The following is a 14,886-nucleotide window of genomic DNA, read 5'->3' on the forward strand; positions in this document are numbered from 1 at the left end:
CATAATTTTGTAATCTTCTGTCAAGTCGCTCCTCAATCTCCGTCGCTCTAGTGAGAACAATCCAAGTTTATCCAACCTCTCCTCATAGCTAATAACCTCCAGACCAGGCAGCATCCTAGTAAACCTCCTCTGCACCCTCTCCAATGCCTCCATATCCTTCTGGTAATGTGGCGACCAGAATTGCACGCAATATTCCAAGTGTGGCCTAACCAAGGTTCTATACAGCTGCAGCATGACTTCCCAGCTTTTATACTCAATACCCCTGCCAATGAAGGCAAGCATGCCATATGCCTTCCTGACTACCTTATCCACCTGTGTTGCCACTTTCAGTGACCCCGTGGACCTGTACACCCAGATCCCTCTGCCAGTCAATGCACTTAAGTGTTCTGCCATTTACTGTATAATTCCTGCCTGTATTAGACCTTCCAAAATGCATTACCTCGCATTTGTCTGGATTAAACTCCATCTGCCATTTCTCCGCCCAAGTCTCCAACTGATCTATATCCTGTTGTATCCTTTGACAATCCTCTTCACTATCTGCAACTCCTTCAACCTTAGTGTCGTCTGCAAACTTACTAATTAGCCCAGTTACATTTTCCTCCAAATCATTTATGTATACTAGAAACAGCAAAGGTCCCAGCACTGATCCCTGCGGAACTCCACTAGTCACAATTGAACAATTGCAGCAAGACTTTGGCACTGCAGTAGGTGAATTGCTCCTTCAGAGGGCCAACACAGACACATTGGGCCAAATGGTCTCCTTTTGTAGTATAACCATTCTACTCCAACCAGTTGCAATAAAGGCCAACACACCATTTGCCTTCCTAATTTCTTGCTGAACCCTTATGTTAACTTTCTGTGTTGTATCCAAAAACATCCATATCCCTCTGAACACCAGTAGTTTATTAGTAAAATATAGACGAGAAAAGAGACATGTTGAAGCTTTTTGCCTTGCAATCATCAGGACACTTGCAAGAATACCAATGTCAGGGGAAAACAACAATTTATACTGTATGATGTCCTGATGAGTGCAAGATGAAAATTTTAGACATGTCCCGTTTGTCATCAATACTCAAGTTCTATACTGCCAAACGACTATTAGTAAAATATTCTGTTTTTCTATTCTTACTACCAAAGTGAATAAGTTCGCGTTTTTCCACATTATACTCCATCTGCCATCTCTTTGCCCACTATATCCTTGACTTGGCTATATCCTTTTGCAGACTCTGTGTCCTCCTCACAGCTTAATTTCCCACCTATCCTTGTATTGTCAGCAAAATTGAATACGTTAAACTCGATGTTCCCCAAAGTACTAGGGTCCCTGCTGGTTTTGATTTGGATTAATGACTTGGAGAGTTGGGCAGAAGGGGGTGGTTTGGTAAGGGCACATTTTTGAAATTAGCAGATGTCACAAATCTTCGAGAGAACAAAGACAGGCTGGTGGAATGGGTGGATGGTGGCAGGTGAAATTCAATGCAGAAAAATGGGGGGGGGCGATACATTTTGGGCAGGCAGAATGAGGAGAGACTTTGCAAGATAAATGGCACAACTTTAAAGAGGGGGCAAGAATCTCGAGGCCTGGGGAGTTTGTGTATGAATTTTTGAAGGTTGCCGGACAGGTTGACAAAAGCAGATAGGAACCTGGAACTTAAACACCGACTGAAAGGAGATGGAGGAGCTGGAGGAAGGGCAAATGAAGGCCAAGAGTTATAAAGGAGCTCCTGCTAGCCCAGGAACCATCTATAAATAGGGTTGCCAACTGCGACTAAATGTATTCCTGGAGGTTTCACCACATGTCCTGTCCCCACGCTCCAGCCATTAGTCGCCAACACATCCATCCTTGTGACGTACTGCCTTCCTATGCCAATTGGAAAGCTAAAAGACTCATTACCCACTTGGATGATGCTTGACTGTCAATCAAACAGCCATTGTTTTTCCCATTTTCAGTACTTTTTATATCTGGCAAAGAGAAATATTCAAAGAAAATTTGAAAGGAACAATCTTTTTTAATGTCCCAATGATTTTTCTCCAGGGTTGCACACAGCAGTGTCCTGGAGATTGATCTTCAATTCCTGGAGACTACAGGCCAGCCCTGGAGGTTTGGTAACCCTATCTATAGAAACATAGACAATAGGAGCAGTCGTAGGTCATTCAGCACTTCAAGCCTGCTCCACCATTCAATTTGATCATGGCTGATCCTCTATCTCAACGCCATACTCCCGCTCTCTCCCCATACCCCTTGACATCTAGCCTATTTCCTTCTTAAATATATTCAGTGACTTAGCATCCACAGCCTCCTGTGGTAGAGAATTCCATAGGTTCACCACCCTCTGAGTGAAGACGTTTCTCCTCATCTCAGTCCTAAATAGTCTTACCCAGTATCCTGAGACTGTGACCCCTTGTTCTAGATCCCCCCGCCCCCCACCCCAGCTGGAGGAAATATCATCCCTGCATCCAGTTTGTCCAGCCCTGTCAGAATTATATATGTTTCAATGAGATCCCCTCTCATTCTTCTAAACTCCAGGGAATACAGGCCTAGTCGACCCAATCTCTCCTCATACGACAATCCTGCAGGAATCAGTCTGGTGAACCTTCACTGCACTCCCTTCATGGCAAGTATATCCTTTCTTAGGTAAGGAGACCAAAACTGCACACACTACTCCAGGCGTGGTCTCACCAAGGCCCTGTACAGCTGCAGTAAGACATCCTTGCTCCTGTACTCAAGTACTCTCGCACTGAAGGCGAGAGTACTTCATTCTTAACTGCTTGCTGGACTTGCATGCTGGCTTTCAGTGATTGGTGATAAAGACACCCAGGTCCCTTTGTACATCAACATTTCCCAATCTATCACCATTTAAATAATACTCTACCATTCTGTTTTTCTGACCGAAGTGGATAACTTCACACTTATCCATGTTATACTGTATCTACCGTGTATTTGCCCACTCACTCAACTTGTCTAAATCTCCTTGAAGCCTCTTAACATCCTCCTCAGCACTCACATTCCCACCAAGTTTCACGTCGTCAGTAAACTTGGAACTATTACATTTGGTTCCCTCATCCAAATCATTGATATATTGTGAATAGCTGGGGCCCAAGTACTGATCCCTGCGGTATCCCACTAGTCAACCACCTGCTTCTCTGAAAAAGACCCATTTATTCCTACTCTCTGCTTCCTGTCTGCTAACCAATTCTCAATCCAAAAAACACACACACACACTCAAACACACATCTATCCACACACACAAACTCACTCAAACATACTCACTTGCACACGCACACACACTTAAGCACACACCCACACTCATCCACCCGCACCAAAACAAACACCACATGCACCAAAAGTACTCACATACATATCTCTCACACACACACACACAAATACACTCACACAGTCATCCACTCACACTGATCCGAACACACACCCTGTCTCTCAAACTCACACATACACATTGAAATGTACACACTCACTCATCCACCCACGGACACTCAAATTCACACACATTGCACACACACTGGCCCTCACACACAAAGTCACATATATACACTGAAATACACACACACACGCGCACCCATCTGCTCAACAAGGAGAGAAAATGCCTGCAAAATGAGGCAGACAGGGTAAAACCTGTCTGGGGTGTTATGGGTTTGTTACAAGATGCTGAGGTTCCCTGTAACTTGAGAGCACTACAACTCCCAGAATCCTGTGCGGAGGAGAGCAGGATTTTGACCCTGTGCTGCCTCCTGAACTCTGGCACAGAAAGGAGCTTGTTTAGATCGTTCTGTTGAAGGGTCATGAGGACCCGAAATGTCAACTCAGCTCTTCTCCGCCAAGGCTGCCAGACCTGTTGAGTTTTCCCAGGCATTTCTGTTTTTGCTTTGGATTTCCAGCATCCGCAGTTTTTTGTTTTTATTCTTATAGGAAGGAGCTTTCTGTTTTGTCTTTGTTTGTTCGTAGTTGTGAGAGTGAGTTACTGAGTGCAGTGCAGAGTGAAGCTGCAAACACAGTGCCTGGTCTCTCCAAGTTCACAGTCAGCCACAAAGATGTTGCGAGACTGCACAGTCCAGCCTCTACTCACTGATTTCTATCAGTTCACTATGGCCTACGGATATTGGAAATGTGGGAAAGAGGAGACAAACGCTGTGTTCGAGTTATACTTCAGAGAAAATCCCCTGGGGGGGGAGTTCACCATTTTCGCTGGTCTCCAGGATTGTCTGCTGTTTCTCTCAAAATTCCAGCTAACTGAGGAAGGTAAATATTTTAAACTTCATTAAACTCTTTCCTGTGCGAGGACATGAGGGATCAAAGGTTTCACAATAGGATAAGAATTAGAGATAGGAGCAGGAGGAGGCCATTCGGCCCGTCGAGCCTGCTCTGCCATTCAATACGATCATGGCTGATCTTCCACCTCAGCTCCTCCTACCCCCACTATCCCTCAGCAACCAAAAAATCTATCAATCTCTGTCTTGAATACAGTCGATGATGGATACAGCCACTGCTCTCTGAGATGCTAAATTCCAAAGATTCACAGCCCTTTGCTTCCTCCTGAAAAAAGAGGGACATTTTGCCAAACGCTTTATATCGTCACTTATTAGGACAAAGGAAGAATGTGCAGCGTTATGGGGAGAAGGCAGGGGAGCGGCACTAAGACGAATTGTTCCCTCGGAGAGCCGGCACAGACACAATGGGCCGAACGGCCTCCTTCTGCGCTGTAACAATTCTGTGACTGCTTTGCTGAACGCCTCCGTTCAGTCCGCAAGTGTGACCCACCCCCCACCCCCACCCCCGCAAGCTTCAGGTTGTCTGTAATTTTAACTCTCTGCACAAATCCCACACTGTTCCCATGAAGCTCAACGTGAGCTCGAGGAACCACACCTCACCTTTCGATAAGGCGCCTCACAGCCTTCCAGGCTCAACATTGAGTTCACCGATATCAGACCGTACTCTCAACCCCCCCATTTTTTCTGGACGGCAGCTGGTGGGTGATATCCCTGTTATTTCCCATTCACACCTCCTTTAGACACACCCTTCGTTTCTTTCCTTGCCCCATCACCACCACCTTTTGCCTTCCACCATTGCCCCTTCTTGTCATTTAATTTCTCCTGCCTTCTACCCTATCGAAGACCTTTCCCCTTTTGTTGCCCCCAGCCCCCAGCTTTCCCTAGCACCCCCCAACCCCTTATATTTCCTCAGTGCTCCCTAACTACTTTCTTAAAACCTGTTACATCCCTTTTTCCAGTTCTGATGAAAGGTCATTGATCTCAATTGTGAACTCAGTATTTCCATCTGTTTTTGCTACCGATAGATTTTTATTGGGCAAAGGATATGGAGCCAAGATGGGTAAATGATGGTTAAGCTACAGGTCAGTCATGAGCTAATTGAGTGGCTGGATGGGGTCAAGGGGATGCATGTTCCAATGTTCCTAACTCTATCGGTGATTATAGATTGGACAAGCTGGTTAGTTATCACCAGGCCACTTGGTGAACCTTAGTTAATGGGGACTGACCTTGCAATGCTGGGATTAAATGTGTGGGCAGGGCTCGTGAATGCTAGTTTCCAGCCTGCTCTCTGGGGAACTGATCAACTCCTGAGTTGACCCTCAGTCAGGATTGACCACCTGACACACAATGCAAACTGGTGACATTTTCTGCTCCTTGCCGCAGATGTCAAGTATCTGCAGTCTGTGCTCCCCCCGACAACAGAACAAAGTTTTTACGATTACCTGCGCAACATCAACACGTCAACAGTCACCCTGAGAGCCATGCCCGAGGGATCGGTCGTCTTTCCAAAGGTACTGGAAGGTGAAAAACAACCAATACCCTGCCTGCCACTCGATTCACTGTCACAGAGTGTCCCAGTATCTGTGTCGCTGTTGCCCTGTCTGCTCCAGTCTGTGTGTGTGTATCTGTGTATATATGAGTGTGCATGTGTATGTGCGTCAATAAAACCATAAGACGTAGGAGCAGAAGTAGGCTATTCGGCCCATCGAGCCTGCCTCACCATTCAACGAGATCATGGCTGATCTGATAATCCTCAACCCCACTTTCCTGCCTTTTCCTCATAATCCTTGATTCCCTAACTGATTAAAAATCTGTCTGTCTCAGCCTTGAATATACTTAACGACCCAGCCTCTACAGCCCTCTGTGGTAAACAATTCCACAGATTGACTACCCTCTGAGAGGAGAAATTCCTCCTCATCTCTGTTCTAAGTGGGCAGCTCCTTACTCTGAGATTATGCCTCTGGTCCTAGACTCTCCCAAAAGGAGAAACAACCTCTCAGCATCTACCCTGTCAAGCCCCCTAAGAATCTTAAATGTTTCAATAAGGTCGCCTCTCATTCCTCTAAACTCCAATGAGTACAGACCCAACCTACTCAACCTCTCCTCATAAGAAAATCCCCCCACACCCAGGATCAACCTAGTGAACCTTCTCTGGACTGCCTCCAATGCCAATATATCTTTCCTTAGATAGGGGGACCAAAACTGTTCACAGTATTCTAGGTGTGGTCAAACTAGTGCCTTGTATAGCTTTAGCAAGACGCCCCTATTTTTATACTCCATTCCCTTTGAAATAAAGCCCAACATTCCATTTGCCTTCCCTATTACCGGCTGAACTTGTATGTTAGCTTTTTGTGATTCATGCACGAGGACCCCCAAATCCCTCTGTGCTGCAGCTTTCTTCAGTCTTTCTCCATTTAAATAATGTTCAGCTCCTCTATTCTTCCTGCCAAAGTGCATAACCTCACACTTTCCCACATTACATTCCTTCGGTTCCTTTTTTGCCCACTCACTTAACCTATCTATATCCCTCTGTAGACTCTTTGTGTCATCCTCACCACTTGCCTTCATGTTCATCTGCAAACTTGGCGATAGCACATTCATTTCCCTCATCCAAGTCATTAATATATATTGTAAATAATTGTGGCCCCAGCACTGATTCCTGCAGTTCTCCACTAGTTACAGGTTGCTATCCCAAAATGCCCCCCGTATCCCAACTCTCTGTCTTCTATTAGTTAGCCAGTCCTCTATCCATGCTAATATGTTACCCCCAACACCATGGGCTCTTACCTTATTAAGTAGCCTTATGTGTGGTACCTTATCGAACGCCTTTTGGAAATCCAAATATATCACATCTACTGGTTCCCCTTTATCCTGCTTGCTACCTCCTCAAAGGATTCTAATAAATTTGTCAGGCATGATTTCCCCTTCATGAAGCCATGCTGACTCTGCTTGACTAGATTATGTATTTTTAAATGTTCTGCTGTTACATCCTTTATAATAGAGTCCAACATTTTCCCAATGACAGATGTTAAGCTGACTGGCCTATAGTTACCTGTTTTTTGTCTCCCTCCCTTTTTGAATAAGGGTGTTACATTGACAGATTTCCAATCCTCTGGGACTTTTCCAGAATCTAAGGATTCTTGGAAGATTACTACCTGTGCATCCACTATCTCTGCAGCTATTTCCTTTAATACCCTAGGATGCAACCCATCAGGTCCAGGGGACTTATCGGCCTTTAACCCCATTAGTTTCCCTAATACTTTTTCTCTAGTGATAGTTATTGTATTTATTTCCTTCCCCCTTTTGCCCCATGATTATTTAGTATTTTTGGAATGCTATTAGTGTCTTCTACCATGAAGACTGATGCAAAGTATTTATTCAGCTCCTCTGCCATTTCCTAGTTCCCCATTATTTCCTCATTCTCTAAGGGGCCTATATTGACTTTGGTCTCTCTCTTCCTTTTTATATATTTAAAGAAGCTCTTACTGTCTGTTTTTATATTACTTGCTAGTTTACCCTCAAAGTTTCCTCTGGCTTACCACTAAGCTTTGTCACATTCTATGTTTTTTCTTTCACTTTGATACATCCTTGGCTTCTTTGGTTAACCATGGCTGGTTTATTCCCTTCCTACAATCTTTCTTCCTCACTGGGATATATCTTTGTTGTGAGTCATGAACTATTTTCTTAAACATCTGTCATTGTTCATCAACTGTCTCTTCTGCTAAACTCCTTTCCCAGTCCACTCCAGCCAACTCTGCCCTCATTCCTTTGTAATTACCCTTATTTAAGTTTAGCACAGATGTTTCCGAACTAAGTTTCTCACTCTCAAACTGAATGCTAAATTCTACCATGTTGTGGTCAGTTTCCTAGGGGATCTTTTACCCTGAGATCATTTATTAAACCTGCCTCATTACACATTACCAGATCCAAAATAGCCTGATTCCTAGTTAGATCCACAACATATTGTTCTAGGAAACTGTCCCAAATACACTCTATGAATTCTTGCTCGTGGCTACCTCTGCCAATTTGATTTTCCCAATCTGCATGGAGATTAAAGTCACCCATGATTAATATACTGCCTTTTTTACATGCCCTCATTATCTCCTGATTTATCTTCTGTCTGACAGCATAGCTACTGTTAGGGGGCCTATAGACTACTCCCACCAGTTCTTCTTGCCTCCACCCATATGGATTCTACATCTTCCGATGCAAGATCATTTCTTGCTATTGTACTTATTCCATCTCGTACTAACAAAGCTACCCCACCACCCATTCCTTCCTGCCTGTCCTTTCGAAAAGTTACATACCCCTGAATATTTAGTTCCCAGCTTTGATCTCCTTGTAACCATGTCTCCAAAATGGCTATAAGATCATACCCATTAATCTCTATTTGTGCAGTTAATTCATTTATTTTGTTCCAAATACTACATGTATTGAAGTAAAGAGCCATTAATTGTGCCTTTTTACCATTTTTCCCCCTTTGACCCTATTTGCTGCTTTTTTTAATGTTTGTACATTCTGTCCCTTCCTGTTACACTCTGGGTATCATTACCTAAGTAGCTGCCCTGCAATGCCGTCATATCCGTTTGCTTTGTAAGCCTACTTAGGAACCTCCAGAACACTCACCCCCTCTATTTAGTTTAAAACCCCCTCTATAACCCTAGTTATTCGATTCGCCAGGACACTGTTCAAGTGAAGCCCATCCCACCACAACAGCTCCCTTCTACCCCAGCACTGGTGCCAGTGCCCCACGAACTGAAACCCATTCCTCCCACACCAATCTCTGAGCCACATATTTAACTCCTTGATTTTATTTACCCTATGCCAGTTTGCCCATGGTTCAGGTAGCAATCCTGAGATTATTACCAAGGAGGCTCTGCTTTTTAATTTAGCTCCTAACTGTTCAAATTCTTTCAGTAAAACCTCCTTTCTTGTCCTGAGTGTCGTTAGTACCAACATGGGTGACGACAACTGGATCTCTCCCCTCCCACTCCAAGTTCCTCTCCAACCCTGAGGAGATGTCCTTAACCCTGGCACCAGGCAGGCAACACAGCCTTCAGGGCTCACACTTATTGCTGCAGAGAACAGTATATCTGCCCCTAATTATACTGGCCCCTAACATTACTAAGTTCCCATTTCTTCCCCCCACTTGAATGGCTCCCCGTACCACGGTGCTGTGGTCAGTTCACTCATCCTCCCTGCAGTCACCGCTCTCGTCGATACAGCTTGCAAGAACCCCGTTACTGTTGGACAATTTTAGGGGCTGAGGCTCCTTGAACGCTACCCCCGGTCCCCATATCTGCCTCACCTGCAGTCACACCCTCCTGTCCCTGATCACAGACCAACTTCGAATTATCTAACCTGTCGGGTGTGACCGTCTCCTGGAACAAAGTGTCCAGGTAACTTTCCCTCTCCCTGATGTGGCGCAATGTCTGCAGCTCGGACTCCAGCTCCTCAGCTCGGATCCGAAGTTCCTCGAGCTGCAAACGCTTACTACAGATGTGTTCACTCCAGATCACCTTGGTGTCCAGCAGCTCCCACATGCTGTAGCAGCAACACATCACCCATCCTGCCAGCGCTATCGTATTTTATTTAATTTATTAATTAATTACTCTAGTATCCCTGCTTTTTACACTTTACTGAAATTAATTATTTACATCAGTATCGATCTTATACTTAACAAGCTATTTTTAAGAAAGAGAAAATAAAGGCTAGAGATCTAAACACTAACCATAGACCTTAATTTTAATCTAAAGACTAGAAATACTCACCTATCCAACTCACCAATCAGCTTGCAAAAGATGTCACAAACGAAAGGTCGAAGGGGTGTTGATGGTGGTGATACTGGCTAAAGGAGATGCTAATGTGACATTAAGAGTAGAAAACAGGATGAGCAAGTGACGGATGGTCCTAGTGGGGGTGGGGTGGGGTGGGGGGAGGGGATGGTGTGGGAGAAAAGGTCGAAATAGGCCAAAAGCTGGGGATAAAACAATGAATGGAAACAAATGTTTAAAATAATAATAGAAAAGGGTGGGAAAAAATGTATATATAAAAATTAAAATGAAAAAATACATATTTGAAAAAAGGGAATCAAAAAGGGATGAGAATGGAGGAGAGAGTTCATGATCTGAAGTTCTTGAACTCATATTCAGTCCGGAAGGCTGTAAAGTGTCTAGTCGGAAGATGAGGTGCTGTTTCTCCAGTTTGCGTTGAGCTTCACTGGAACAATGCAGCAAGCCAAGGACGGACATGTGGGCATGAGAGCAGGGTGGAGTGTTGAAATGGCAAGCGACAGGAAGGTCTGGGTCATGCTTGCGGACAGACCAAAGGTGTTCTGCAAAGTGGTCACCCAGTCTGCGTTTGGTCTCTCCAATGTAGATGAGACCACATTGGGAGCAACGAATGCAGTAGACTAAATTGAGGGAAGTGCAAGTGAAATGCTGCTTCACTTGAAAGGAGTGTTTGGGCCCTTGGACTGTGAGGAGGGGGGAAGTAAAGGGGCAGATGTTGTACCTTCTGCAATTGCATGGGAAGGTGCCGTAGGAGGGGGTTGAGGAGTAGGGGGTGATGGAGGAGTGGACCAGGGTCTCCCGGGGGGAACGGTCCCTACAGAATGCAGACAGGGGGATGAAGGGAAGACGTGTTTGGTGGTGGCATCATGCTGGAGTTGGCAGAAATGGCGGAGGATGATCCTTTGAATGCAGAGGCTGGTGGGGTGAAAAGTGAGGACAAGGGGGACCCTATCATGGTTCAGGGAGGGAGAGGAAGGTGCGAGGGCAGAGGCACAGGAGATGGGTCGGACACGGTTGAGGGTCCTGTCAACCACCGTGGGTGGGAAACCTTGGTTAAGGAAGAAGGAAGACATGCCAGATACACTGTTTTGGAAAGTGGCATCATCGGGACAGATGCGACGGAGGTGAAGGAACTGAGAGAATGGGATGGAGTCCGTACAGGAAGCGGGGTGTGCGGAGTTGTAGTCGAGGTAGCTGTGGGAGTTGGTGGGCTTGTAATGAATATTGGTGGACAGTCTATCACCAGAAATTGAGACAGAGAGGTCAAGGAAGGGAAGGGAAATGTCAGTGATGGACCATGTGAAAATGATGGAGGGGTGGAAATTGGAAGTAAAATTAATACATTTTTCCAGGTCCAGACGAGAGCATGAAGCAGCACCGAAACAGTCATCGATGTACCGGAGAAAGAGTTGTGGGAGGGGACCTGAGGAGGACTGGAACAAGGAATGTTCCACATACCCCATAAAAAGACAGGCATAACTGGGGCCCATGCGGGTACCCATAGCCACACCTTTTATTTGGAGGAAATGAGACGAGTTTAAGGAGAAATTGTTCAGTGAGAGAACAAGTTCAGCCAGATGGAGGAGAGTAGTGGTGGATGGGGATTGTTCAAGCCTCTGTTCAAGGAAGAAGCGGAGAGCCATCAGACCATCCTGGTGGGGGATGGAGGTGTAGAGGGATTGGACGTCCATGGTGAAGAGGAGATGGTTGGGGCCAGGGAACTGGAAATTCTTGATATGATGTAGGGCATCAGAGGAATCGCAGATGTAGGTGGGAAGAGACTGGACAAGGGGAGAGAGAATGGAGTCAAGATAGGAAGAAATGAGTTCAGTGGGGCAGGAACAGGCTGACACGGTCGGTCTACCGGGACAGTCCTGTTTGTGGATTTTGGGAAGGAGGTAGAAGCGGGCTGTCCGAGGTTGAGAGACTATGAGATTGGAAGCTGTGGAGGGAAGATCTCCAGAGGAAATTAGGTCAGTGACAGTCCTGGAAACAATGGCTTGACCTCCCATGGCACCTTCCCATGCAATCGCAGAAGGTGCAACACCTGCCCCTTTACTTCCCCCCTCCTCACCGCCCAAGGGCCCAAACACCCCTTTCAAGTGAAGCAGCATTTCACTTGCACTTCCCTCAATTTAGTCTACTGCATTCGCTGCTCCCAATGCGGTCTCCTCTACATTGGAGAGACCAAACGCAGACTGGGTGACCGCTTTACAGAACACCTTCGGTCTGCCCGCAAGCATGACCCAGACCTTCTTGTCACTTGCCATTTCAAGCATTGCCAGGATGGCGTATCCTGCTCTCATGCCCACATGTCCATCCTTGGCCTTCTGCTATGTTCCAGTGAAGCTCAACGCAAACTGGAGGAACAGCACCTCATCTTCCGACTAGGTACTTTACAGCCTTCCGGACTTAACATAGAGTTCAACAACTTCAGATCATGAACTCTCTCCTCCAACCTCACCCCTTTTTGATCCCCTTTTTTTCAAATATTTATATTTTCATTTTAATTTTTATATGTACTTTTTTCCCCACCCATTTTTATTATTATTTAAAAAATTTATTTCCATTCATTGTTTTATCCCCACCTTTTAGGCTATTTCGATCTTTTTCCCCCACACCATCCCCTCCCCCCACCCCACCCCGACTCGGGCCATCTGTCACTTGCTTATCCTGCTTTCTACTCTTAATGTCACCATTAGCACATCCTTTAGCCAGTATCACCACCGTCAACACACCTTTCTCCTTTTGGTTGTGACGTCTTTTGCAAATCTCCTTTGCCTCCACCTATCACTAGCCCTCTATCCAACTTCATCTGTCCCACCCCCTTAAACAGTATATATTTCACCACATTTCTACTTCTCTTTAGCTCTGAAGAAGAGTGATCTGGACTCAACAGTAACTGTCTTTCTCTCCACAGATGCTGTCAGACCTGAGTTTTTCCAGCAATTTTTGTTTTTATTTCAGATTTCCAGCATCCGCAGTATTTTGCTTTCACCAATCAGCTGCTCTCCACCCTCTTTTTAAATGACATCTCCCCGCTTTGTTTTAAATAAAATCCACACACTCACCCACTCTCTGTTTTAAATAAAATCCACACACTCACCCGCTTTCTGTTTTAAATAAAATCCACACACTCACCCACTCTCTGTTTTAAATAAAATCCACACACTCACCCACTCTCTGTTTTAAATAAAGTCCACACAATCACCCACTCTCTGTTTTAAATAAAATCCACACGCTCACCCACTCTCTGTTTTAAATAAAATCCACACACTCACCCACTCTCTGTTTTAAATAAAATCCACACACTCACCCACTCTCTGTTTTAAATAAAATCCACACACTCACCCACTCTCTGTTTTAAATAAAATCCACACACTCACCCACTCTCTGTTTGAAATAAACTCCACACACTCACCCACTCTCTGTTTTAAATAAAATCCACACACTCACCCACTCTCTGTTTTAAATAAAATCCACACACTCACCCACTCTCTGTTTTAAATAAAATCCACACACTCACCCACTCTCTGTTTTAAATAAAATCCACACACTCACCCACTCTCTGTTTTAAATAAAATCCACACACTCACCCAGATCTCTGTGTGTTTGTCAGATCGTAGTGTGTTATTGTGTGAATCTCTCTCAGTCAGTCAGTGTGTTGGGTATTAATATGTGAATCTCTCTCAGTCAGTCAGTGTGTTGGGTATTAATATGTGAATCTCTCTCAGTCAGTCAGTGTGTCGTGTGTTAATATGTGAATCTCTCTCAGTCAGTCAGTGTGTCGTGTGTTAATGTGTGAATCTCTCTCAGTCAGTCAGTGTGTTAGGTATTAATCTGTGAATCTCTCTCAGTCAGCCAGTGTGTCGTGTGTTGATGTGTGAATCTCACTCAGCCAGCCAGTGTGTCATGTGTTAATGTGTGAATCTCTCTCAGTCAGCCAGTGTGTCATGTGTTAATATGTGAATCTCTCTCAGTCAGCCAGTGTGTCGTGTGTTGATGTGTGAATCTCTCTCTGTCAGTCAGTGTGTTGGGTGTTGATGTGTGAATCTCTCTCCATCTGTGTGTCGGGTGTTAATGTTTGAATCTCTCTCTGTCAGTCAGTGTGTCGTGTGTTAATGTGTGAATCTCTCTCTGTCAGTCAGTGTGTTGGGTGTTGATGTGTGAATCTCTCTCCATCTGTGTGTCGGGTGTTAATGTTTGAATCTCTCTCTGTCAGTCAGTGTGTTGGGTGTTAATGTGTGAATCTCTTTCAGTGAATGTGTCAGCTGTTAATGTGTAAATCTCTCTCTCTAAGTCAATCAGCGTGTTGGCTGTTAATGTTTGAATTTCACTCTCAGTCAGTGTGTTGGGTGTTAATGTTTGAATTTCACTCTCAGTCAGTGTGTTGGGTGTTAATGTTTGAATCTCACTCTCAGTCAGTGTGTTGGTTATTAATGTTTGAATCTCTCTCCGTCAGTGTGTTGGGTGTTAATGTTTGAGTCTCACTCTCAGTCAGTGTGTTGGGTATTAATGTTTGAATTTCACTCTCAGTCAGTGTGTTGGGTATTAATGTTTGAATCTCTCTCCATCAGTCAGTGTGTCGGGTGTTAATGTTTGAATCTCACTCTCAGTCAGTGTGTTGGGTGTTGATGTGTGAATCTCACTCTCAGTCAGTGTGTTGGGTGTTAATGTGTAAATCTCTCTCTCAGTCAGTGTCGGGTGTTAATGTGTGAATCTCTCTCTCAGTCAGTGTCGGGTGTTAATGTGTAAATCTCTCTCTCAGTCAGTGTCGGGTGTTAATGTGTAAATCTCTCTCTCAGTCAGTGTG

The 14,886-nt window shown here is 44.9% G+C and overlaps 1 protein-coding gene across 2 annotated transcripts in view; it reads left to right on the forward strand.

The window, feature by feature from the left end:
* Window positions 1–3,960: 3,960 nt before the first annotated feature.
* naprt (nicotinate phosphoribosyltransferase) overlaps window positions 3,961–14,886 on the forward strand; it is a 36,573-nt gene continuing 25,647 nt past the window's right edge. For both annotated transcript variants that reach the window (XM_078534490.1, XM_078534500.1), the window contains exons 1-2: window positions 3,961–4,252; window positions 5,665–5,792. In XM_078534490.1, the coding sequence (XP_078390616.1) occupies window positions 4,045–4,252; window positions 5,665–5,792 (336 nt within the window). In that variant the 5' untranslated portion in view covers window positions 3,961–4,044. The remainder of the gene's footprint in view (window positions 4,253–5,664; window positions 5,793–14,886) is intronic.

Source organism: Cetorhinus maximus, chromosome 3, assembly GCF_964194155.1.
Source record: "Cetorhinus maximus chromosome 3, sCetMax3.hap1.1, whole genome shotgun sequence".
In the NCBI taxonomy this organism is placed as follows: Eukaryota; Metazoa; Chordata; class Chondrichthyes; order Lamniformes; family Cetorhinidae; genus Cetorhinus; species Cetorhinus maximus.